General features: G+C 40.7%; 1 protein-coding gene across 2 annotated transcripts in view; it reads left to right on the top strand.

Annotated features, from left to right (window-relative positions):
- Tmem200a (transmembrane protein 200A) overlaps nucleotides 1–5,325 on the top strand; it is a 79,134-nt gene extending 73,809 nt beyond the window's left edge. Inside the window, exon 2 of one of the 2 annotated variants that reach the window (XM_032894908.1) lies at nucleotides 2,118–5,325. In XM_032894908.1, the coding sequence (XP_032750799.1) occupies nucleotides 2,134–3,609 (1,476 nt within the window). In that variant the 5' untranslated portion in view covers nucleotides 2,118–2,133 and the 3' untranslated portion in view covers nucleotides 3,610–5,325. The remainder of the gene's footprint in view (nucleotides 1–2,117) is intronic. The other variant, XM_032894907.1, reaches the window with a different exon arrangement.
- The last annotated feature ends 19,719 nt before the right edge of the window (nucleotides 5,326–25,044 follow it).

Raw genomic sequence — 25,044 nt, 5'->3', positions numbered from 1 at the left:
CCAGTGCCCTAGAAAGTTTGTTCAAATGTTCTGAAGAATGAGGCTTCTGAGAATGTGAGAGCTGAGTCAGTTAGTTAGAGATGGACTTTATAAACTATGTGGAACAGGAACTTTGATGATTAGCCAGAAGTCAGCATGAGAAGGCAGGTGCTGACAAGAGTTAGGAGAACTGGACAGTGCAGCTGAAACATTATTATGCTGTTATTTTTCAAGACAGGGTCTCTCTGTCTAGTCCTAACTGTCCTGGAACTCATTCTATAGACCAGTCTGGCTGTGAACACAGAGTTTTGCCTGCCTCTGTCTCCTGAGCAATTGGGTCAAAAGTGTGCACCACCACCCACCTAGCTGAAACATTTCTAATGCTCTCAGAAACAGCATAGCATAGGCTATAAATGAGAAATGGGAAGTTTTGGGGCACCTTAAAGGGATCAGAGAGATTAAAGCCATAGGATCTGAAATTCCAGATTAATCTGCGGGCATTGAGGTTTATTTTATCTGCTATTATGCTCCTTCAGAGGTATGTCATAGAATCATCTGACATCTCCATGTAAACTGGTTGGTACAGAAAGAGGACCCCAAATGCTGGAGAGAAGTTGGAAGGTCACTCAGCAGTAGTTCCTAAGAGCTGCACATATCTGGGAAGAATAGGGCTGTAATAGAAAGGTGGAACTGAGACCCTATGTGTCATGACATTTCTACGATTTAGAACATTGTTGAAAGGGGATGTAGACCTTGGGCGGTGGGAGGGTGGGGTGGTGGCGGGTGGATCACTAGATAGGCCCAAGCCTGAGGGACTGGCTCTACTAAAAGCCAGGTGTGACCCTGAGAACAGTGGTGCCTGGAGATGGGGACCAACTTTGCCAGCTGTGTGCTGTTGTGTGTGGGCTCCCTGTGAGGCAGTGTGTGAAATTCAGGGTGTGATCAAATCATCAGCACAAAGGCCACTGTGGAAGATGTGGGAATAGATATGGATGCCGAGGGAGAGTCAAGACAAGCATCCAAGGAAGGGACGCTAGGGACCAACAATTTACTTTGAGCTGAAGGAAGAAGAGCCAAAATTGAAAATAGGGAGGTCATGTAGAAGCAGGAAGAATTAAAAAGGGAAGCAGCCGGTGGTGTCCAGAGAACCAGACAAGTAAGGATGAAAACTTAGAGAGCAACTTAATGTGACAAGAATTGTTCCTACCCAGGAACCCAGGGTAACTCACCGTGGATGCTGGAATATATTCTTTTGGTAAGTCTGGAGAGTTTCTTTGGCCTGTTTAGTATTCTGTGTTTTTTCGTGTCTGTGTGTGTGTGGTGTGTGTGTGTGTGGGGTGTGTGTGTGGGGGGGGTGTGTGTGGTGTGTGTGTGGGGTGTGTGGTGTGGGGGGGGGTGGGTGTGTGTGTGTGTGTGTGTGTGTGTGTGTGTGTGTGTGTGTGTGTGTGTGTGTGTGTGTGTGTGTGTGTGTGTGGAGCCAGAGGTCAAAATCTAGTGTTGTTTCTTAGGATGCCATCCTTGTTCCTCAGGATCCCATCCACCTTGCTTTTGTCTATCGCTAGCCTGGAACTGGTAGGTTCCACTAGGCTGGGAGTTCTGGGAGCCCAACAAATCCATCCTCCTGTCTCTGCTTTCCCAGTGCCCAGCTCACATGAGCGCTCCACCACACACACAGATCTAAAGGAATATTGAACTTGGCTCTTCACGCTTGTGAGGGAGGCACTACCAACTGACCACCTTTCTCCCTACCCAAGTCCCCATTTCTTTAAAATAACATAAACAATATTGAAAGTTGTATGTCTAGGGAGTGAGTGGGGTGGGGGCTTGTGACCAAGGGACAGCTTAATATACTAGGTGTCAAGATTATTTAACCAAAAATCACATTTCATTAATACTGAGAGAGAGAGAGAGAGAGAGAGAGAGAGAGAGAGAGAGAGAGAGAGAGAGAGAGAACGCTCCAGAAATTCACATTAGTCAATGAACATAACCTCTTCCCAAACAGTAAGAATTTAAAGCTATTCCTCTGCCTTTATCACGCGGAACAATAGCAGCCAAACCCATGTGTGAGGCAGTCCTCAGACTGAATTGCTCAGTCTCCTTGGGCTCACCTGTGGACCATCTGTTTCCTTTCTTTTCAGAGCCCAAGAGGAAGCTATGATAGCCACTGGTGGGGTCATCACCGGCCTGGCGGCCCTGAAGCGGCAGGACTCTGCCAGGTCCCAGCAACACATCAACCTCAGCCCGCTGCCTGCTACCCAGGACCAGAAACCTGTCAGACGGCGCCCGCGAGCTGACGTCGTGGTGGTCCGGGGGAAAATCCGACTTTATTCTCCATCTGGATTTTTCCTCATTCTGGGAGTACTGGTGTCCATTGTAGGAATCGCCATGGCAGTCCTTGGATATTGGCCCCAGAAGGAGCATTTCATCAACGCAGAGACCACTCTGTCCACCAATGAGACCCAGGTGGTTCGGAACCAGGGCGGTGTGGTGGTGCGATTCTTCGAGCAGCATCTACACTCGGATAAAATGAAGATGCTTGGCCCGTTCACCATGGGTATCGGCATCTTCATTTTCATCTGTGCCAATGCCATTCTTCATGAGAACCGCGACAAAGAGACCAAAATCATCCACATGAGGGATATCTATTCCACAGTCATCGACATCCACACGCTGAGACTCAAGGAGCAGAAGCAAGCGAACGGCCTGTACGCAGGTTTGCTGGGAGATGCCGAGGTGAAGCAGAACGGAAGCCCCTGCGCATCCAGGCTGGCTGCCACCACCCTGGCCTCCTTCTCAGGGATGCGGAACAGCTTTCGTGTGGACAGCTCTGTGGAGGAGGATGAGCTGATGTTGACTGAAAGTAAGAGCCCGAGGCACCTCATGCCCCCGTTGCTCTCGGACAGTGCAGTCTCTGTCTTTGGCCTTTATCCACCTCCAGCCAAGACCACCGATGACAAGACCAGCAGCTCCAAGAAGTGTGACACCAAATCGATCGTGTCGTCATCCATCAGTGCTTTCACGCTCCCTGTGATCAAGCTTAACAACTGTGTCATTGATGAGCCCAGTATAGACAGCATCACCGAGGTCGCAGACAACCTCAAAAGTAGGTCCAGGAATCTTTCAATGGATTCCCTTGTGGTCCCACTGCCAAGCTCTGGCGAGTCCTTCCAGCCCGCCAGCACATTACTCCCAAGGAACAATTCCGTTGGGGAGTCCCTATCGAGTCAGTACAAGTCCTCTGTGGCCCTGGGACCCGGGACTGGACAGCTCTTGTCTCCTGGGGCCGCGAGAAGACAGTTTGGATCCAACACATCCTTACATTTGCTCTCTTCTCATTCCAAATCCCTAGACTTAGACCGAGGTCCTTCCACACTCACGGTGCAGGCAGAACAGAGGAAGCACCCGAGTTGGCCCCGATTGGATCGGAGTAACAGCAAAGGCTATATGAGACTGGAGAACAAAGAGGACCCAATGGATCGACTGCTCGTTCCTCAAACAGCAATCAAAAAAGACTTTACGAATAAAGAGAAACTCCTTATGATCTCAAGATCCCATAACAACTTGAGTTTTGAACATGATGAGTTTTTGAGTAACAACTTGAAGCGAGGAACTTCGGAGACAAGGTTTTAGTGTTTAAAAAAAAAATAGACCATGTTCGGTGGAGGTATATGCTACTTTAGCCAGTGTGCTCCTCCCTTTTAAAGCATTGGTCGGAAGCCTTTCAAAATCAAATGTCGGTGTGTTAGAAATGGCTGGTTAATTCTGTAATGAAGATGGCTGTATGTGTGGGTTCTTTTTCCCTACAGAACTGTAGATTATCACGTGAGATTTTTTTGTTTTCTCACTCTCTGAGAGCATGGTTTCTTTTGTTAACGTAGATGCAAAATACCTGCATTCATATTAAGAACTTGGCTTTACTTTCAAAATCTATCACCGATTATCATCTTCATAGAGTGACCAGTGGCCAGTACAGAAAGCGCAGAATACCAAAGTGGGCAAGGAACGTTAAATTCAGGTCCAATACTCAATAGACATATTTATAAACAAGGGTGAGTGTAGTCTTAAGATGCGATTTTCTCAATCGTTTTATACAGGATTGCTCACATTACTTAACAGGAGAACTCATTGCTGTTCTATCTGTCGTGACTCATACTCTGAACTCTTTATGGGCAGTACATATATATGTATATTACACATCAGTTCTGCTAGGGTGATACTTTAATGAAAAAAAAAATTCCTGGTGGAGAAGTCCATGTTTTAGAGACAAATAGCAAAAGCTACTAGTTGTAACTTTAGAGCCTCAGAGCCAAACATTTTCTCTGCAACGTGGTGTGAAAAATGAGTGGGCCAATGTAGTTTGTAGGATTTCTGTCCTGACACGAGCAGAGAGAACACCGCCTAAGGAGAAAAGGTAGTGTTATTTGCATCTTACATCTAGCTACCTGCAGTTGTCCAGAATTCACTCACCCCGTGTCCTTATTTTCTTCCAAAAATTTTTATTGTTATTACCTGGAAAATAATCAGCTAACCTCAGCACTTCTTCATATTTCCACAAACCACCAGCTTGATGGTGAAAGAGAGTTTAGCACCTGACAAGCTGCCTTGTGATTTACCCCGTGCTGGAAAGCCTTCTGCTAACTCCAAAGACTCTCTCCTGCTTGGACAAGTTTTGAGGGTTGTGGTTCTCAAACACATTAAGTTGTCGAAGATACTAAATACTAAAGTGAATGTTTCCATTAGACATCTCTCTCACTTCCGTGAAGGTAGCATGGTTTTAAGAACCATTTAATGGGGTCCTAGAAGAGTGTCCCCGCAGTGAAGAGCATTTGCTGCTCTTGGAGAGAACCCTGATTTTGTTCTAGCACCCACATGGTGACTCACACCATGTGACTGTAACTCCAGTTTCAGAGGATCTAACACTCTCTTCTGGCCTCTGAGCACCAGGCATGCAGATGGTGCATTTATATACACATATAGGAACTTATACACATAAAATAAAATCTTTACTTACAAAAGTCTAATGGAATACTCAGGAAATTTTGCTGGTTTTTTTTCCCAAAGCCTAAACAATTGTGAACATTCCTATTGCGGTCACTAGAAAGAGCAGAGAAAAGACACATTGGTAAGAGAAAGCATCCCAAAATCCCAAACCTGTGTTTACACAGACATCTTCCTTCTGGAGAGGCACCCTGCCTCCTAGAAGCTCAAGCCCGTGTGTTATAATAGACTGAGCTCAATATTTTACTATAAAAAACATTTAGTAAATGTCTGTTACTCATAGAAATGTGTGTTCTTCATACCTTTGCTATCATTTTTTAAATAAAATGGACATTTCTGTTTAAAATACTGATTTGTCAACTTTCTGCCATACCCTACTCTACTGATGGCACTTAATACCATGGTGCCCTGGCTTTTTAGTATTGCTTTTGTGGGTTTAAAGAGATACCCAGCCACTCTTCCTAGTAGGTCGTTTCCATACTTCATTATCTTGAGATGGTTTTCTTTGACTTCCCAGGAAAACAATCAACCCCCACGTACAGCACAGAAATTTTAACAGCCCTCCAGTTCTCAACATGCCTGGAATGACACATGACTTACAAGTCTCCTCCCATAAAGTGGTCCAGAAATATGTAGAGGATTGAGCAGCATGGCTCTCAGAAGATCTAAATAAAACAACTGGGAGCTAAAAGCAGCAGTTCATACCCAACTATTTCTTCATCAAAAAGCCCCAGGTTCTTACTTACCAAACTAATCAACTTTATTAAGTGATAAATAGTCTTCACATTTAAATTAATCAGACTCATATGTCACTATCAGCGTGAGATGATGCCTACCATATTAGTTGGGCAACATTCTAACCTGGAAGACTACTTACTTCATATTTTGTATGTGAAGTTTATGTGTGTGAAGCTCTTATGAATGCTGGAAATTATTTAGAGCTGTAATCTGTCCCTAAGAGAAACCCCAGGAACGTGGACCATGCTTAGCTGCTTCCAGCCTAGGTAGTTTCTAATGCCTGTAGCTTAACTGTCTAGTTCAAACAATAGAAATTTATTTTCTTGACATTTCGGAAGTTAGTAGGCCAAGAACAAGGTTAGGTTAGAGTAAGTTCTGTCCACTTGTGTTATTGGGCTATTTTCATATTTTCTCAACTCAAGATCATTTTTCATGTTGAATTTCATTGACTCTTCAGGATTGGTTTCTCCTGGGACCTGTCAGCCAAGGCTTGTGAATGGTGACCTTACCACCATGTCCTTATATGTCCTTTTCTCTGCATATACGTATCCCTGTTGACTCCTTTTTATAGGACACCAGCTAAGTTGGCTGAGAGCTCTACCCCACAGACCTCATTTAACTTCAGTTCTTTCTTTAAATGGTCTCTCTGCAAATATAGTTATTATCTGAGCTGCAAGGTATTGGAGATGTGATTCAGCCATAACATGCTGTGTAAAACGTTAACTGAATGGCCTTAGCCTAAAGTAGATGAGAAACACAGAATATGCCCTCAGTAGCTTTGGTAACCCGGATGGATAGCCTCTACGGTGACACTTAATCTCACAATGTCACTTGATGTAAGGTGCGTCAGAACATAAACTATCAGAGATTCTTTCTAATTCAAAGGTTTCTGGTGCTCTTGGATGAGGATCAGATTGTGTTTATGTATGTAGCACTTTGCTCATCAAATCAGGAAGGACAGATGGATGCTGTGGTAGAGCTGAGTGGCCACAGGCTTCGAAAGCATAACCTTAGCAAGGTCATGTTCTTACTGGGAATGGGGAATGGTCTGTCAGACACGCTGATGTGAACTCATCAGTCTGGGCCAGATGCTAGTCCTGCTCCCAGGATTTTGTAATTTATGTGAGATGACCTTTCTAGAGAGTCCAGAGTGGTGTCATGACAAATACATAGTAAGAATTAATATCTAAATGTTGTCACCGCACAGAAGTGTTATTGGAAAGCATTTCCATCCTTCATTCCCTTCCTGTCTATCATCCACTCCCGGATGAATAAGCATGCCCTAAGGCATGTCCATGCCCCAACCCTAGAACAGATCAATGTTAACTTACTTGGCAAAATGGACAGGCGGTATTGATGAGATTAGAGATCTTGCAATGGGGAGATCATCTTGGATCACTCAGGGAAATAACAAAGGTCCTTGTAAGAGAGAAGCTGTAAGAAAATCACAAAGAAGGTAGTGATGTGGGCAAAGCCATTAAGGCTCCCACTTTGAGGGTGGAAAGAACTGCAAGCTCTGGAGGCTATTAAGCTCAGGAAATAAGGACCTCAAAGGTTGCAGGAAGTCTCTGAAACTGACTGGACATATTAGGCTCCTCCCTTCCCCAAGCAAATATAAACTGTAAGGTCTGTGCAGAGACTCTCAGACCAGCTGAGCTACCTCCAAATGAAAGATTAGCCCTGTTGTTTTGAAAAGGCAGAGACTAGCAAACTCCCTAGAAGGAACAGAGACCCGCTGAGCTGCCTGACAGGGGCTCGGGCCAACTGAGCTACCTGTAGTGGACAGCCTGTGGAGCTGCCTGCGGATTGTTTAGTATGCTCGGCTTTTCCAGGTTTTGTGAGCCGACACCCATGCTCTGATGGGCTGTGGTGATGCAGGTGTCTTTGAATCATTTCTGCTCCTTTAAGTAGTCCCCCCCCCCAATATTCTTCAAAGCAGCCAGAGTGAAACTCATAGGTTCACCAAACTGGACTTTGGTGGTGTCCTTATTTCGGTCTCTTCCCTATATGAGATAAATAGACATTTATTTACTCATCAAACAAAACAAAACAAAACGGATTCTGCCCTCAGTTGCCAGAGGAACAAACTCGGTTGGTGCTTAACCTAATGAAAATGGTGTGGAGTTTGGATTTCTAGTGTTGAACAAGATCATGACTTTTGGATTTATTGTAGTTTGTTACAGCAGCCAGATAGATACAATAAATCCCCAACCAGAGGGGTTTCTTCAGCAGCTTTCAAAATCACCTATAATGAGGTCTATTCTATGACACTGCTTCTGGGGAAAAGTAAAAAAAAAAATACAGTTTGGTGAACCAATGATTTTCACTCCGATTCTTTTTGAGAGTATGGGTGAGGGCTTACTTACAGGAGCAGAAATTGTTCAAAGACAGCTGCATCACCACAGCCTGCCTCAGCATGGGTGACGGCTCACAGAACAACCCACAGGCATCTCAACAGGTCGGAGGCTGTCCATTGCAGGTAGCCCTTCATCAAATGAGAATGTAAGGTCTGCTCAGAAACTCTCGAACCAGCCCCTTCCAGGCAGCTCGGCAGGTCTTTGTTTCTTCTATGCAGTTTGGCTGGTCTCTGCTTTTTGAAGATAGCTTGGAGGATCTTTCACTTTGAGGCAGCTCAGCTGGTCCAAGAATCTCTGGGTAGACCTTACAGTTTATGTATGCTTGGCCAGAGAGGAGCCCAATATGTCTGGTCAGTTTCAGGGACTTCCTGCAACCTTTGAGGTCATTTTTTCCTGAGTTTAATGAGCTTCCCTGCAGAACGAAGTATTTCATCTTCCCTGAGTGAATTCTGTTGTCTAACCTTTTTAGCATCCCATGTCTTAAAGAATATCCTTCCAAGATAGATGATTTAATCTTGGAGGAAATTGCTATAGAACAAGGTCTCAAATAGAATATCTGACCAAAATTTATTTTCGTACTGATAATCTCTTTTTATAAATTTAGCACTATAGTTTTAATGTAACTATGATTATTTCTAGAAAGAAGCAGAGCTTCTCTAAGACAGGTAGTTTTGCTTTTTTGAGATAACAAATCGTACAATCCAGTACAACCATGAGTTTGAAAAGCTTTCAAGCTCAGATATATGAAATATATCAAATTTTAAGTGTTTGGAGAAACAAAGCTAATTTTATCCAAAAAGAAAATTTTCGTACAAATTGACTTAACACAAACCTAAGTTACTTGCTTTAGCAATTCAAATTTAACATTTATATACACCACAGAAACATGCCATGGATGGCTAAGAAAAAATACATTTGAAAAAGAAAAACACCTACCTGCTTACAAATACTTTGCTACAATACATTAAATGCTAGTGACTTTGCCAGCCCAGAGCTACATGTCAACTGACTACAGTATCCAATTGCTGTAAGAAATAAGTCTCTTATCCTCTAGGGACTGGGTATAAACTGTAAGGTTACCCTGACTCTTACAGTGAGCCACTCTGCCCTCACTCCCTTCCCCTCACTCTAACGCCATATTTCATACCTCTTAGCAAGGTTTCTGAGCACATAAGTGTGATATTGAATTATTAAAGAACCTTGCCTCTAATCTTCCATTAGATTAAAGCTCTTTGTTATTTGCATTCAAACTAAAATAAGTCATTGATTTCCCTCTCTCTACTATCTCTCCCAACAAGAACCACAGGACAAAAACTCTACCTCCTGAGAGGGCCTGCAATCATTATGGTCTTAAGAGACTGTATGAGTTTCTAGACCTGCTATAACAAAATAGACCTCTATCAGAGACCAAGAGGCCTGTATACTCACAGCTTTGAAGGGCAGAAGCCTGAGGCCACATGTCAATCACTCTGTTTCTCTTCTTAAAGCCTCTCTCCCTGGCTTTCAGACGGCTGTCTTCTAGTGAGAATTCACGTTGTCCTCACAGGTCTTGTACATTCTTAGTGTCACTGTATACATCCAAATTTTCTTTTTCTAAGAACAACAGTCGGGGATGCATTAGGGCCCACCTCCCAAGATCCTCGTCCCAATGCAACCAAGTCATTAACTAACAGAACTCTCTCTAAATACAGCTGTATTCTATGGTGGGGGTGGGGGGGTGAGTGGGTGGAGGGAACTGAGGTCTCAGCCCAGGAACTGGAGGTCAAAGCATGATTCAGTCCATAATGCTGTGTTCGAGAACAGCCCTTAAAATGACAGAACTAGGTCAACCCACCTTGAAGTGGCAGGAGGGCAGATGCTCCTCATGCTTCAAACCAGGTAAGCTAATTTGCATTTGTCTATAAGCATTCACTCACTGTGTAATGTGATAAAATAAAGAGATGACTGTAGGAAGTCTCTATAGACAGGAGTTTATTGTTCTCATACCTCTAACGTGCTTTACAGAAAGCTGCAGACTGCTGCATCATCTTTAGCTTGGAATATTTTTTCTCTTCTCATTGGTTCACTGCAGAATTGTTTTACTGCAGAATTGGCTGGTTCTTTTTTAAAAAAAAAAATCTTACCTTAATTGTGTTTAATAGTTTTGAAATGTATAATCTTTTAGGGCTTTCTCATTACCAGTACATATTTTATCCCTAGGTTCATGATGCATGTATAAAATACTAATTCATCAAACTTGTTTGCAGAACACTTGTCCATTTTACTTAATTGTAGTCAAAGCTATAGCATTTCTAGTACAATATACAGAATAATTTGCTATTGAAAGCATCTGAAATTCAGAAGCAATAAGATGCTTGAGTCAACACTCAGGGGAATATATAAGTTTATAGAAATATCAGGACCTATATCCATGGCTTCTTATTCTTAATAGTAAAGGTTTATTTGATTTTTGCAGAACTCAGGACAGAGAAAAACATCTAAAATATTGGGAGGAAAGTAACGTATCTTAGATAATAAGGGGTGCAGTAGAGACTGATCTTAGAGAAAGCACATAACTTGCAATGGAAAATTCTAGTATTTGTATTATCCTTTGATTTTCTGTATCTTAACATATTAGCTCCCTAACACTGCCATGAGGGTTATGCCCATAAGCTCTCTCAGACCGTGACACTCTTTCAATGTGAAAGTTTTACAGAACTAAAAAACATTTCTATCCACATTAAACAAACCTCACGTATAAAAGGAGGCAGGGTAAGGACTGTGCAGTCTGGAGATGGGAGAGGAGGAGAGAACACCATATGTTCTCCTTGCTTATTGAAAACCTATGCGAGACAAAAAGGCATTCCAACTATACTTTATTTTGGAATAAAACCAAGATCATAATTTTTTAATTACTGAGGTGTGAAAAAATATTTTTAGTTGGTTTAAAAGCACATTTTATCAGTGTTTCTTAGCCAGCTCACTGAGTCAGTCACCCTAAGGGCTAAAGATTTGATCATTCATTTGAAATCGTCCAGGAACAAACCGTCAATAACTGAATGCTGTTTGGAAAATTTTATAACAATAATAGAATCACTTTTTATGAACGTGGATATTTTCTGTGGTGATTAGGAGTATTTTCCCTAAAGCTTTTTCAAATTCTAAAATATGTTTCCTTATGATATCATTTACTCTGTTAATAATCTGGAAAGCCAAATTAACTTTTCACTCAATTCTTGACAAGTCAAGGGAATCTTTTAAAAATATGCTTGCATTTTATTTTTAGTTTGTTAGAGAAAATCAAGAATGTTGAATAAAACATATATGAGCAAAAAATATGGAGGACATTGAAATCTAAGATCAGGTTCAGTTTAAGTTATAGTTAATCCAAGATCATATTCAATATAGTCTATAGTTTTCCCTTTTTGTATAGTATGTCCATTATCATCTTAAAAACATGACCACATTCTCTTATGAATTATATGCTCTTTGGCATATAAATACTGCATGTTGTTTTATGTTTCCCAGAAAGATGTTTAGCAACTTACAAAGCAAATTTAATATAAGCCACATTCTTTTTCTTACTGTACACTTCTACTGGAAAAGATATACACTCAGAAATTATGATACAAGATGCTTAAAAAAACAGTCAAAATGGTCTGGTCCAGTTCTAAAAATACTGCCTGGTCTCAAACACGTCATGGTTAGTGCTTCATCTATGAGTCATCAGAAATCTTCTCTTATTTATAGATTTGTTTCTATGAAGCCAGTTTAATGTCAATGCTTACTTACTAGCAAGTAGAGAGAGAGATAAAATTCCGTATTGGTCATTTTACAATAAAATAGTGACACATGAAATTACAAGGAAGGCAAGAGAAGACACCTGAAAGAAAATAGGCGAATCTTTTCCATCCTTGATATATGCTACCTTTGGTCTCTTCTACCAAAAGTTGACTCAATGGTCGGAATGAGAGTCATTGTCAATCCCTCCATGTTACTGAATTATTTATATACTGAGAAATCACAAAAAAAAAAATTCTGAATTGGTTCTAGTATATCAGGGTCTTACACAGTGCTGATAATACTGTTTCAGTGAATAGTGATGGAACCTTAGTCTATGGTGAGAAACACTAGCTAAATTTAATTACCACACACTTATGAGTCAGTTTAGCACAGACCATCTGACAAATAAAACAAAAAGCATGGGTGGCCGGTTATAAAATCTCTGTTAGGGCTGGACTAACAGTCTTTCACTAGAGTGAGAATCAGTTACAGGGATTTATAGGAGAGACCAACCCAACCCAGTGGCCTTCCTGTTCACTCCAGTCTGTAACCAAAGAGGGAACGAATGTCAGAAGCTGTAAATATCATTTTCAAAACAAGATATAAGAAATCTTTCTGGAATGAAAAGGAATTTTATTATGTAAAGAATGGGCAAGAGTTGTTAAAATTTTATATTACCTTATAGCCCCATATAGTTTTGCTTTAATCTTAGGGCCTCCACTCTCTGAGATAAGAGAGGTTTTCCTTTCATTGGTTGGTGTTTACAGAGCTTCAGGTTACCTTCCCTTTACCAAGGCCCTGAGATTGGTAGGACACAGTTCCTCATTATCTAGTCTCATGGGAATTCTAGTATTACCTGTTCATGCAAATTACCTTTATTTCTAGGTTGTACACCTAAAATAAAAATTGGGTCTTAATTAAACTTTTACACATTGGAGCGAACCTCAGATACCATAAAAGTAGGAAAATAGAAATTTCAAAGGCAAACAAACACTTACTCTCGTCAATAGAGTAGGAAAAAGTATCTGACTTTATTAAATTTAGTCTAAACAAATCATTTATAAAAAGACTCTGAGTTCCTTGTGCGCAGTCATGCGATTTTGGTTTATTATACTCAAACTGACCGTGAGATCTGCATTACCCTTGACACCCTGAGGGAATATTAAAAAGGAAGAATGCTCTCTGGTGGAACAACTTGAGGTAGCCCTTGAGGACTTAAGGGAATTAAGGAAATGATTCAAAGACATTCTCATACAGAGAAAATGCAGCCAAGATCTAGACGTAGTCTAGAAGCACACATCTCAGGCTGGATATGTGACCAGAACTTCAAGTCTGAACTGGACAAGAACAGAAGATGAGATGGTATGTAGACCAGTAATGACTCAAAGCTGGGCCAAGGAAAGTACATGCACATGCGTGCACACACACACACACACACACTAGCCCAGAGGAAGGGTTCTTGCTTTGCCGAGGTCTCCCTAACCTACAAGACACCATCTTGTTGCTCTTGTTGTTGTTCTTGTTATTGTTGTAGCTGTTATTCGTTTTCTGTTTTGTTTTTTGGGCGGTTTTTGTTTGCTTGTTTGTTTGTTTGTTTGTTTGTTTGTTTTTTCCTTTTCTCCACTACCACTTAACACTGGATTGGTCTAGGGCTCGGTCCTTCGGTTTTGCTTCTCAAGTTACCAGTTGTAACTGTAATATGTTAGCTTTAACAGATATCTTATGCCCAGGACTTTCAAACTCTGTCCACCCTTTTCTTGGTACTGGGAATAGAATCCAGAGCCTTCGATGAGCTAGACAAGGTTTTCCCACATCTCACCCCATTCTCTGCTTTATCAAGACTCTCGTCTTTCCCTCTTAGATGTCTGATTGAAATAAAAACTTTAACATTGAACTCTAGAAGATCCCCTGTAAATTTGGCCCCCTGTGTATTCTGGATCTTCTCATTCTTGGCAGCTCTGCTGTTTGAACTCTGACTATTTATTGTCAGGGGTCAATCTTTTCATTGAGTGTGCTGACTCTTTCAACTTTGTCTCAAGTTCCCTTTTATATCATAAGCTATATTACTTTAGCGTTACTTTCAAGATTTTCTTTAGTTTTTTCTTTTTTCTTTTTCTTTTTTTTTTCTTTTTTTTCGGAGCTGGGGACCGAACCCAGGGCCTTGCGCTTGCTAGGCAAGTGCTCTACCACTGAGCTAAATCCCCAACCCCTTTTCTTTAGTTTTTATAGATACCATTAAAGGTACACCTGGATATGGTAATGAACACTTCCCAGCACCCAGGAGAAGTGGAGACAAAAGCATCCCTATTCTTGGCTATATTACAATATTCTGGCTTACCAAAAATTATATATGCATATTACGTATGTATAACATGTACATATACATATTACATAATGTATATGTGTATATACATGTATAATATGTATTCCTAATAAATGTATATATTGTATACATAAGTGATTTACATACAATGTAATACATACTATATTATATATGCAAGTGATAAACAGTCTGAAAAAGAAGTTAGGTAAATGGTATTCTTTACAATAGCCACAAATAGCATAAAATACCTTGCTGTAAGTCTAATCAAGCAAGTGAAAGACCTATATGATAAGAACTTCAAGTTCCTGGAGAAAGAAACCAAGAAAGAAATCAGAAGATGGAAAGATCTCCCTTGCTCACAGATCCGTAGGATTAACATAGTGAAATGGCTATCTTACCAAAAGTAATCTACAGACTCAACGCAATCCCCATTAAAGTTCCAACACAATTCTTCACGGATCCTGAAATAGCCAAAAAAGAAAGGAAGAAAAAAAGAAAGGAAGGAAGGAAGGAAGGAAGGAGAAAAGAAAAAGAAAATCCTAAACAGTAAGAGAACTTCTGGAGACCTAAAGCTGTACTACAGAGCAATAATAGTAAAAACTGCCTGGGATTGTTATAGATGGACCATGGTGGATCAACGGAATCGAATCAAAGACCCAGAGATAAACCCACACACCTACAGATACTTGATTTTTCACGAAGAAGCCATACAATGGAACAGGGAGAGCATCTTCAACAATTGGTGCTGGTCTAACTGGATGTCTGCCTGGAGAAGAATGCAAACAGATCCATATTTATCACCCCACACAAAACTTGAGTCCAAATCAAAGATCTCGATGTAAAACCAGACGGACAATCTAATAGAAGAGAAAGTGGGAAACAGGCTTGGATGCATTGGTACATCAGACAATTTCCTGAACAGAACACCAATGGTTCAGGCACTAAGGTCAAAAATTGATAAATGGGACCTCGTGAAACTGCAATGCTTCTGTAAGGCAAAGGACACTGTCAATAGGACAAAATGATAGCCTATAGATTGGGAAAAGATCTTCACTAATCCTTCATCCGACAGAGGACTAATATCCAAAATATATGAAGAACTCAATAAGTTAGACTCCAAAAAACCAAATAACTGAATCAAAAAATGGGGTACAGAACTAAACTGAGAGTTCTAAACAGAAGAATCTCAGATGGCTGAGAAGCACTTAAAGAAATGTTCAACATCCTTAGTCACCAAGGAAACGCAAATCAAATTGACACTGAGATTCCAGCTTATACCGATCAGAAAGGCTAAGATCAAAACCTCAAGCAACAGCACATGCTGACAAGGATGTAAAGAAAGAGGAACATTCCTCTATCGCTGGTGGGATTGCAAACTAGTACAACCTCTCTGGAAATAATCTGATAGTTTCTCAGAAAATTGGAAATAGTTCTACCTGAAGACCCAGCTATACTACTCCTGGGCATATACTCAAAAGATGCTCCAACATACAACAAAGGCACATGCTCCACTATGTTCATAGCAGCCTTATTTATAATAGCCAGAAGCTGGAAAGAACCCACATGCCCTTCAACAGAGGAATGGATACAGAAAATGTGGTGCATTTACACAATGGAATACTATGCAGCTATTTTTTTTAAAAAAAAAGGACATCATGAATTTTTCAGGCGAATGGACAGAACTAGAAAATATCCTGAGTGAAGTAACCAAGACCCCAAAGGATATGCATGGTATATACTCACTGATAAGTAAATATTAGCCAGCATTTCAGAATACCTATTATAGACCTCACAGACTCAGAGAAGTTAAACAAGAAAGCCAAGTAAGAAAGCCCAATCCCAATTCCACTTAGACGGGAGAACAAAATAGTCATGGAGGCAAAGGGAGGGAGGAACCTGGGACCTGGGTAGGTGAGGGGAGAGACAGGGGAATGGGGGACAGGATTAGGCATAGGGAGAGACAAGAGAGAAGCCCAGAGGGCTAGGAATGAATAGAAATGTGTAAGCAGCTGCCAGGGGTCAGGGATGGGGGATTCTCTAAGAAGTCCCAGAGGCCTGGGATATGGTAGGCTCCCAGGAGTCAATGCAGGTGACCTTAACAGGAATGCCCAACAGTTGAGATATGGAACCTAAAAAGACCACCTCCAGTAGCCAAACAGAACCTCCAGTAGCAATATGGAGACACTAACCCACTTACAAAACCTTTGGCCAAAAACTGTTCCTATCTAAAAGAAATACAAGAACCAAGATGGAGCAGAGACAGAAGGAATGGCTGGACAGTGACTGGCCCATTTTGAGACCAAGCCCAGGAGCAGGCATCAATCCCTCATACTATCAATGATGCTATGTTGTGCTTGCCTAGCATAGCAGTCCTCTGTTGGGAAGCTCTAAACAACAGCTTCCTGACAAAGTTACAGATACCGACAGACAAACATTGGATGGAGGTTGGGGACCCCATTGGAAGAGTTAGGGTAAGGATTGAAGACCAACAAGGAGATAGTAACTGCACAGGAAGACCAACAGTGACAACTACCTGTACACCTGCGTGCTCCCAGATACCGAGCCACCAACCAAAGAGCATACGTGGTCTGGTCTTAGTAAGAGAGGATGTGCTTATCCTGCAGAGACTTGATGCTCCATGGTGGGGGATACCAAGGAGGATATGGGGGCTGCCCTCTCAGAGGCAAAAGGGAGGGGAGGAACTGCACAAGGAGGGACCAAGGGTGGCAATATTTGGGATATAAATAAGTAAATAATTAAAAATAAATAAAATGCACACATTAAATATACATATATATTACACAATATATATAATATGTATATATAATTTATATCATCTTACTTGTTACAGAAACATAATATGTAGCTTCTATAAAATTCACTAAAATTTAATTTTATTTTAATACATTAAAAATAAGTTTAACAAATTAAAAATGAATTAAAATAGAAAATGGACACCCACACTCATTAAAGAAACTTTATGCTCATAGCATACATTTTACCACACGCAGTAATAGTGGGAGACTTCAACACCCCACTTTGGGCAATAAGCAAATCGTGGAAACAGAAACTAAACAGAGACACAGTGAAACTAACAGAAGTTATGAACTAAATGGATTTAACAGATAACTATAGAACATTTCATCCTAAAGCAAAAGAATACACCTTCTTCTCAGCACCTCATGGTACCTTCTCCAAAACTGACCATATAATAGGTCACAAAATAGGCCTCAACAGATTCAAGGAAATCGAAATAATCCCATGCATCCTATCAGATCACCATGAACTGAGGCTGGTCTTCAATAACAATAAAACAACAAAAAGCCCACATACACATGGAAACCAAACAACACTCTACTCATAGAAAACTTGGTCAAGGAAGACAAAAAGACATTAAAGACTTTTTAGAATTTAATGAAAATGAAGGCACAACATACCCAAACTTATGGGACACAATGAAAGCAGTGCTAAGAGGAAAACTCATACCTCAAACAAACAAACAAACAAACAAACAAACCAAAAAACCTGAGAGAGCATATATCAGCAGCTTGACAGCACACCTGAAAGCTCTAGAGCAAAAGGAAGCAAATATACCCAAGAGGAGTACACAGCAGGAAATGATCAAACTCAGGACTGAAATCAACCAAGTAGAAGCAAAAAGAACTATACAAAAAATCAACAAAACCAGGAGCTGGTTCTTTGAGAAAATCAACAAGATAGATTAAACCCTCAGCCAGACTAACTAGAGGGCACAAAGACAATATCCAAATTAACAAAATTAGAAATGAAAAGGAAGACATAACAGCAGAAACTGAGGAAATTAAATAAAATCATCAGAACCTACTGCAAAAGCCATACTCCACAACACTGGAAAATCTGGATGAAATGCAAAATTTTCTAGACAGATACCAGGTACCAAAGTTAAATCAGGATCAGATAAACCATCTAAACAGTATCAAAACCACTAAAGGAATAGAAGCAGTTATGAAAAGTCTCCCAACCAATAAAAGCCCAGGACCAGATGGGTTTAGTGCAGAATTCTATCAGACCTTCAAAGAAGACTTAATACCAACACCCTTTCAAACTATTACACAAAATTGGAACACTACCCAATTCATTCTTTGAAGCCACAATTATACTTTTACCTAAACCGCACAAAGACCCAACAAAGAAAGAACTACAGACCAATTTCCCTCATGAATTTCGATGCAAAAATACTCAATAAAATTCTCAAAAACTGAATCTAAGAATACATCAAAACAATCATTCACCATAATCAAGCAGGCTTCATCCTAGGGATGCAGGGATAGTTCAATATATAGAAATCCATCAATGTAATCCACTATATTAACAAGCTCAAAGAAAACCCACATGAGCATCTCATTAGATGCTGAGAAAGCATTTGACAAAATTCAACACCCCTTCATGATAAAAGTCTTGGAAAGTGCTGAGAGATTTCTGAGTGGCTAAGAAAGCTGACTGTTCTTCCAGAGGTCCTGAGTTCAAATCCCTGCAACCACATGGTGGCTCACAATCATCTGTAATGGGATATGATGTCCTCTTCTGGTGTGTCTGAAGACAGCTACAGTGTACTCATATACTTCAAATAAATAAATCTTTAAAAAAATGTCTTGGAACGAGGAATTCAAGGCCCATACCTAAGCATAGTAAAAGTCATATACAGCAAACCAGTAGCCAACATTAAACTAAATGAAGAGAAACTTGAAGCAATCCCACTAAAATCAGGGACTAGACTAGACTGTCCACTTTCTCCCTACCTAATCAATATAGTACTTGAAGTCCTAGCCACAGCAATTAGACAACAAGAAGAGGTCGAAGGATACACATTGGAAAAGAAGAAGTCAGAATATCACTATTTCAGATGATATGATAGAATATTTAAGTAACCCCCAAAATTCCTTGATGATAATGGACTGAACCTCTGAACCTGTAAGCCAGCACCAATTAAATATCATCTTATAAGAGTTGCCTACTCATAGTGTCTGTTCACAACTGTAAAATCCTAAGACAGAACCTTAGCCCAGGTGACCGTGCTTTGCTTGGGTTTATTGAGCTCTGGTACAGAGCTCAGGCTGAACCAACAGCCTCCTGTACATTTTGTTTTATACATTTAAGTTAACATTACCTAGTAACGAGACACAAGCTAATTACACCTGCTCTGCCTGTAACTATTAGTGTTTGAATCAACCAATGAATAACTCCATTGGTATATGAGAACAGGTAAGCTTAACTCAGTTTATGCCAATAATGGACACCGTAAGCCTGTGCTCAGGAGAGGTTAGAAGGCAACTGAGGCCAAGAGCCAAGGGCCCAGAAGAGATAGTGTAATCCAAGGAAAGTGAACTGGTTTGCAGAGAATAGAAGTGGTCTGAATCTTGGGCTCCCATTTCCAACAGTTCCTAAAAACAGTTCTTTGGCTGCTGTCCATGGGAAACCTACTTTCTAGTTTGAAGAAAGTAGGGCCCTGAGGGGAAGCAGGGCCAACAGGGTACAGACCACAGCTCTGGCATCTCAAACATCTTGGGTCTCCAAGGCAACTTCAATGTTACAGCTTCTTGTTTCAGTGTCTAGGATCCACACATGATTTTCTAGGTTTCTCCAAATGGCTTGGGCCAAATCTCCAGTTCTGCCCTCTATAGCACTCTAAGCTCAGGTTGATCCACTCCACGGCTACTGTTCTTGATGATCTTCTCAGGGTACTGGCATCTGCAATACCCTGGGGTCTTCTGCTGCACCTAGGCTTCACCAATTGTCTCTTAGGCTCTTTTCATGGTGCCAAGTCTCAGCTCCTTTGCATGACCCCTTCAGTCCTGGACTGTCAACTGCAACTGAGGCTGCACCTTCACCAGTGGTCTTCCATGACCTCTCACAGTGCCAAACCACAGCTGCTCTTTGTGACCCCTTCATGTCCTCAAATCCAGTACCATTTGTGTGACTCCCACACATTACCAAGTACAGCTGCAGCACAAGGTGCAATCTTGACTATCTCTGGAACACAGCTTCTTTGTGCTCTCAGAAAACACTTTCCAAAAGATGTCACCTCAGTGATGCTGGTCTCTTTTTTATCACCACTAATTTCTTAGCTCCAGCTAACCAGCGCCAATTGTCCCAGTAGACCCTTCTATTCTGGACTCTAAAATCCAGAGCCACATGGTCAAAGCTACCATGTGCTGCTGCTTGCTGAAGCCAGAACACACATACCCCGCCCCTTATTCTTTTACCAGCTTTCGGTTTTCTAGCTCCCTCACTGACTAAGTTTGGTTATCCTGGAACTTGCTCTGTAGATTGACTTTGAACTCAGAGATCTGCATCGTTCTATCTTCTGTGATTAAAGGTATGTACCACCATGCCTGAATTTAAACATTTCTTTACCTAGAACTTGCTCTATCCCAGGCTGGCCTTGGACTCAGAGATCTACTTTGTCTCTTGGGATCAAAGGTGTATAGCACCAGGCCTGCACCTAAATTTAGCTAGGTGGGATCTTACCCCAAAGTTACCACTCCCTTAATTCAATTTAATATCCTTGAACACAGGATTCGACTCCATTTCACTTCCTGGTGCCCCTTTAATACTAAAACCATGTATTTTATATTTTCCCTTTCTAAGCTTGCTATGCTTATTCAAAACATTCTTCCTGGAACTTAACCAGAGAACAAAGTCTATGATGGGCATTTCTGAGACTTCCTTTGTCAATGCAATTAATCTGAGTTTCTTCACCTTAGCTTCAGGCAGACTCTTTAGGCAAGGGCAAAAAGCAGCCACATTCTTCACCAAAATACTACAAAAACAGTCACTGGGCCACATACTGAAGTTCTTTTCCACTGCATGCTCTTGGGCCAGGTCTACACAGTTCAAACCACTCACAACAACAATGTCTTCCATATTCCTACTAGGATATCACATTAAGCCCCATTTAAAACATTCAATGGCTTTCCAAATCCAAAGTCCCCAAATCCACATTATTCCAAACAAAAGCATGGTCAGGCCTATCACAGCAATACTCCGGTCCCTGGTACCAACTTCTATCTTAGTTAGGGTTTTACTGCTGTGAATGGACACCATAACCAAGGCAACTCTTAGAAGGACAACATTTCACTGGAGCTGGCTTACATGTTCAGAGGTTCAGTCCATTATCATCAAGGTGAGAGCAGGGCAGAATCTAGGCAGGCATGGTGCAGGAGGAGCTGAGAGTCCTACCTCTTTATATGAAGGCAAACAGGAGGAGACTGGCTTTCAGACAGCTACTTTGAGGGTCTTAAAGCCCATACCCACGGTAACACACCTCCTCCAACAAGGCCACACCTTCTAGTAGTATAACTCCCTAGGCCAAGCATATACAAATCATGACAGGTTCCATACCAGCAAACTGGAACTGAGTTGTTTGGCTTTCTGAGAAATAAGAGAACAGAGAGAGCTAAGTCCTCTAGGGGCCAGGGATAGCACAATTCAGGCAATCCTCTCCATTTTAACCCTATGTCAAAATGACCAATCTGCCTTTATTATCTGTTCTGATTTCTTTGGCCTTTTGCCTGCAAAAACACCCTCCCCACTCTTATGAAAGAACTTTCTAAGCTTCATATGAGATGTTGCCTTTACTCACAAGTGTCTCAGACAAAAAGCTGGCTTATTTAAATTTGGTCTTCTGGTTTTATGTAGACCATATATAATGAAGCCAAGGTTTTTGCTTTAGAACCTTATAGCAATATGGACATGTTATTAGCATTAGACAAGCTGGAAATAAGTAAATTAAGCCCTTTGCTATGTATGCTCAATAAAATCCAAATTTTCTAAAATTCATGTGCTCCTGTAATATTTTGCGTAGCAGTGCCACTCAAAGCCAACACGACAACAAAAACAATAAGAGTTTCCAAGTTATTAGTCCCAGGAACATTATATATTCTTACTAAATGCATTGAAGACTAAAAAGACATAAGTTTATGTTTTCTGTCTACAGGCATATAATGTATTAGAAAATAAAATCGAGAACTTAAATGGGGGTGGGGGGGCACAAAACAATTTTCCAAGCCACTGACCTCCAGCAGCCAGTGGAATGGCTTCTGGAAACCCCTCTGCTCAAGACAGAGAGAGGCAGCAGAGGACCATAATAGCCATAGAATCGTGAGGAAAATGAGTGTAGCCTCCTCCCTGTCCGGCCCTGACACCTCTGGCTTATTCTTGGAGAGTGACTAATATGCTGTCAGGATTCTGTTAGGTTATCTGTACATGAACCAAGGGCACCAGGATCCTCTAGGCCAATATATCTAAGTGTAGAGAGTTCAGAATAAAACCCCAGGTACTGTTCCCCATGTGAAAGATAAAATCAAAGGGACTCTTGCACACACAGGCCTGCTCATGCAAATGGAGACTTAGAGCCACAAGAGTCTAGAGAATCTACTTCTCCTAAATGCCAGGGTTTCACCAGCACATATTTCTCTCATGTCCAGCTCACTTTTAGAAAAAAAATTAACTTTTTAATTGTAAATATTGAATATTACTTCCAATGTCATCCTTTATAATTGACAAGGTCTCTTCTGTTGATTTTATAAAGCCAAGGAATTTCCTTCACCGTGACTGTACACATTGTCTTCAGTGGTAGATAAACTCAGCATTTATCCTTTGAGAAGTCTCCTTTCATTATTTTTTATTCATAAAAAATATCTTTTAATTACATCTATTTATTCAGAGAACTCAGGCTACGATATATGAGGGGATCAGATGACCACTTTGAGTTCTTTCCTTATACCTAACTCTGGTCCCAGGTATTGAACTTGGGTCCTTAGGCTTGGCAGCAATACTTTTACTCAACGAGCCATCTCATAGGCTCCTTCTTTTACTTATTTATTTGGGTACTTTTCTCACCACAAACTTAGTATCGACTCTTTACTATTATCAAGTATCACTCAATGTGTTTGCAGTTGTCTCATAATTTGCCCCGGCCAGCGGGGGTTCAGAGTGGACCTGGGAGGGGGCGAAAGAATAGGGGACAGGAGGCACAAAGAAGGAAAGTAAGTCTGTGTTCTATCAAGCTCTCAAAGTTTATTTCAAAAAACAGCGGCTTATAAAGACAAGCAGGTGGGAAGGTTACCCAGGACAATCCATCACTGCCACCACCCTTCTTATAGCCCTAAACCATAAAATGCAGGTATACACTGATAAGAACAGACAACTGGCTAGATGTCCCAAGTCTGGAGGCTGTAACTGGCTTAATTTTCCTGGAGATAGGGGCCATACAATCAGCAGAACATTCCTGAGAAGAATTCCTGAGACTGAGCATGCTTGGCTCCCGGTAATAATTCCTCTTATTTCTGTTGACTTCCCTGTATCAAAATCCAAGTAAGGGTCTCATTTGACAGCTGGTTACTGTCTCCTCTGCATCTCTTGGGGTCTTCCTTTTCCTTCTGTGTCCTCTTTGATTTCATTGTTGGAGGAACTGGGTCATTTGTCCAGTATCGCTTTTCACATTTTGCATACAAATGGTTGCATCCCCTGCTGAACATGCCCTCTTCTTCCCTATGTCCTGAATGCAGTCATTTGATCTGCTAAGCTATTGGGCATGAATAAGTATTAAAAAGCAAAACGCATACATTGAAACAACATTGAACATTATTCAACTCGAATAGCATTTTCATGTGCAGCTTTCTTTAAGTGAAAACGCATATATACTTCTGTTTTTATCTCCTCTAAAATTAAAATTTGACATAAGTGTATTATTGGGACAGCCTCTTCATTGATAATGATTTTATTGTCCTTCGAGGACGGAACAGTCTAAACTTCACAAGGCATACCATGTAACAACAGCCACAAAAAAGTTATCCTTCCTAAATTCAGCTATGAAATCTTTTAAGTTGAATTCTGTTTTTTTGCCCAGTAACAAAGTTTCTTGTTAGCATTATAGTGTTATAATGTTAGTGTTATAATACAGTTTTAGCATTATAGTGTTAGCATTATGGCAAAGTTCTTTTAGACAACACCATTTTTCTAAACGCCACAGACATTTAAAATTTCAAATATGATAATTCAGAGTCAAAAGAGTCTCAGTTACAAAGACTCACCATAGGGGGAAATAACAGATCATGACCAGAGGTGCTTACAGACTGCCAAGGTTTGCTTTATCAGGACCTTTTCTACCATACCTAAAAGGAACCCAAACAATGGATCTAGCAAAACACTGATCAGTGAGTGATTAGAAATGTAACCATTTACTAGCCAAGTCCCACATTCACAAAGAACCATTGTTATGATTCTAAATGGTCTCCGAAAAAAAAAAACTTGTCTTTTATGCCTTATAAAAATGTTTGCGGCTCTTTGTTTGTTCATGATTGATTGCAGCCTTCATGGTTAGTCTTAGTGGCGTTAATCATCTCCAAGGTGATTTCTGTTTCCTTGGCAACTGTAATGTTTATTTTGTGAGACAGCACTGGCCTGGTCTCTGATAGTTAAGACGGGAAAGCCAGCCTACAATGTTAAGGTGCAGGCATAAATTTCCCCTATCACTGATTTTAGAATCGCATTTAATCAGTTCTAAGCGTGACAACCAACACACATTCTGATGTTCAGATTACAGGGTGTTCTCAGCCAACACTCCTCTCTGATTTCAAGAAATCATGCCTTAAATCCCAACAGACTTTCCCCTGCTAACGAAACTCCTGGTGTTTTATGTACGTTTTCCTAACTTTAAACTTTAAGCAAAATGCACCCCTGTTGTGTTTACATGGAAATGGCCAGAGGAAATCAAGGTATAACTTCTCCAAGAAGAAGAAATAAACACTAAGTGAAAATCATACATTCTTTAAACCATATCAGTCAAGTGCTATTGACATCATTAAAATTAATAAAATTCGAGAGTGAATTGCAAATGAGGAAACA

Source organism: Rattus rattus, chromosome 2, assembly GCF_011064425.1.
Source record: "Rattus rattus isolate New Zealand chromosome 2, Rrattus_CSIRO_v1, whole genome shotgun sequence".
In the NCBI taxonomy this organism is placed as follows: Eukaryota; Metazoa; Chordata; class Mammalia; order Rodentia; family Muridae; genus Rattus; species Rattus rattus.
The sequence above is the reverse complement of the archived record's forward strand: the minus strand, read 5'-3'. Positions and strand labels throughout refer to the sequence as shown.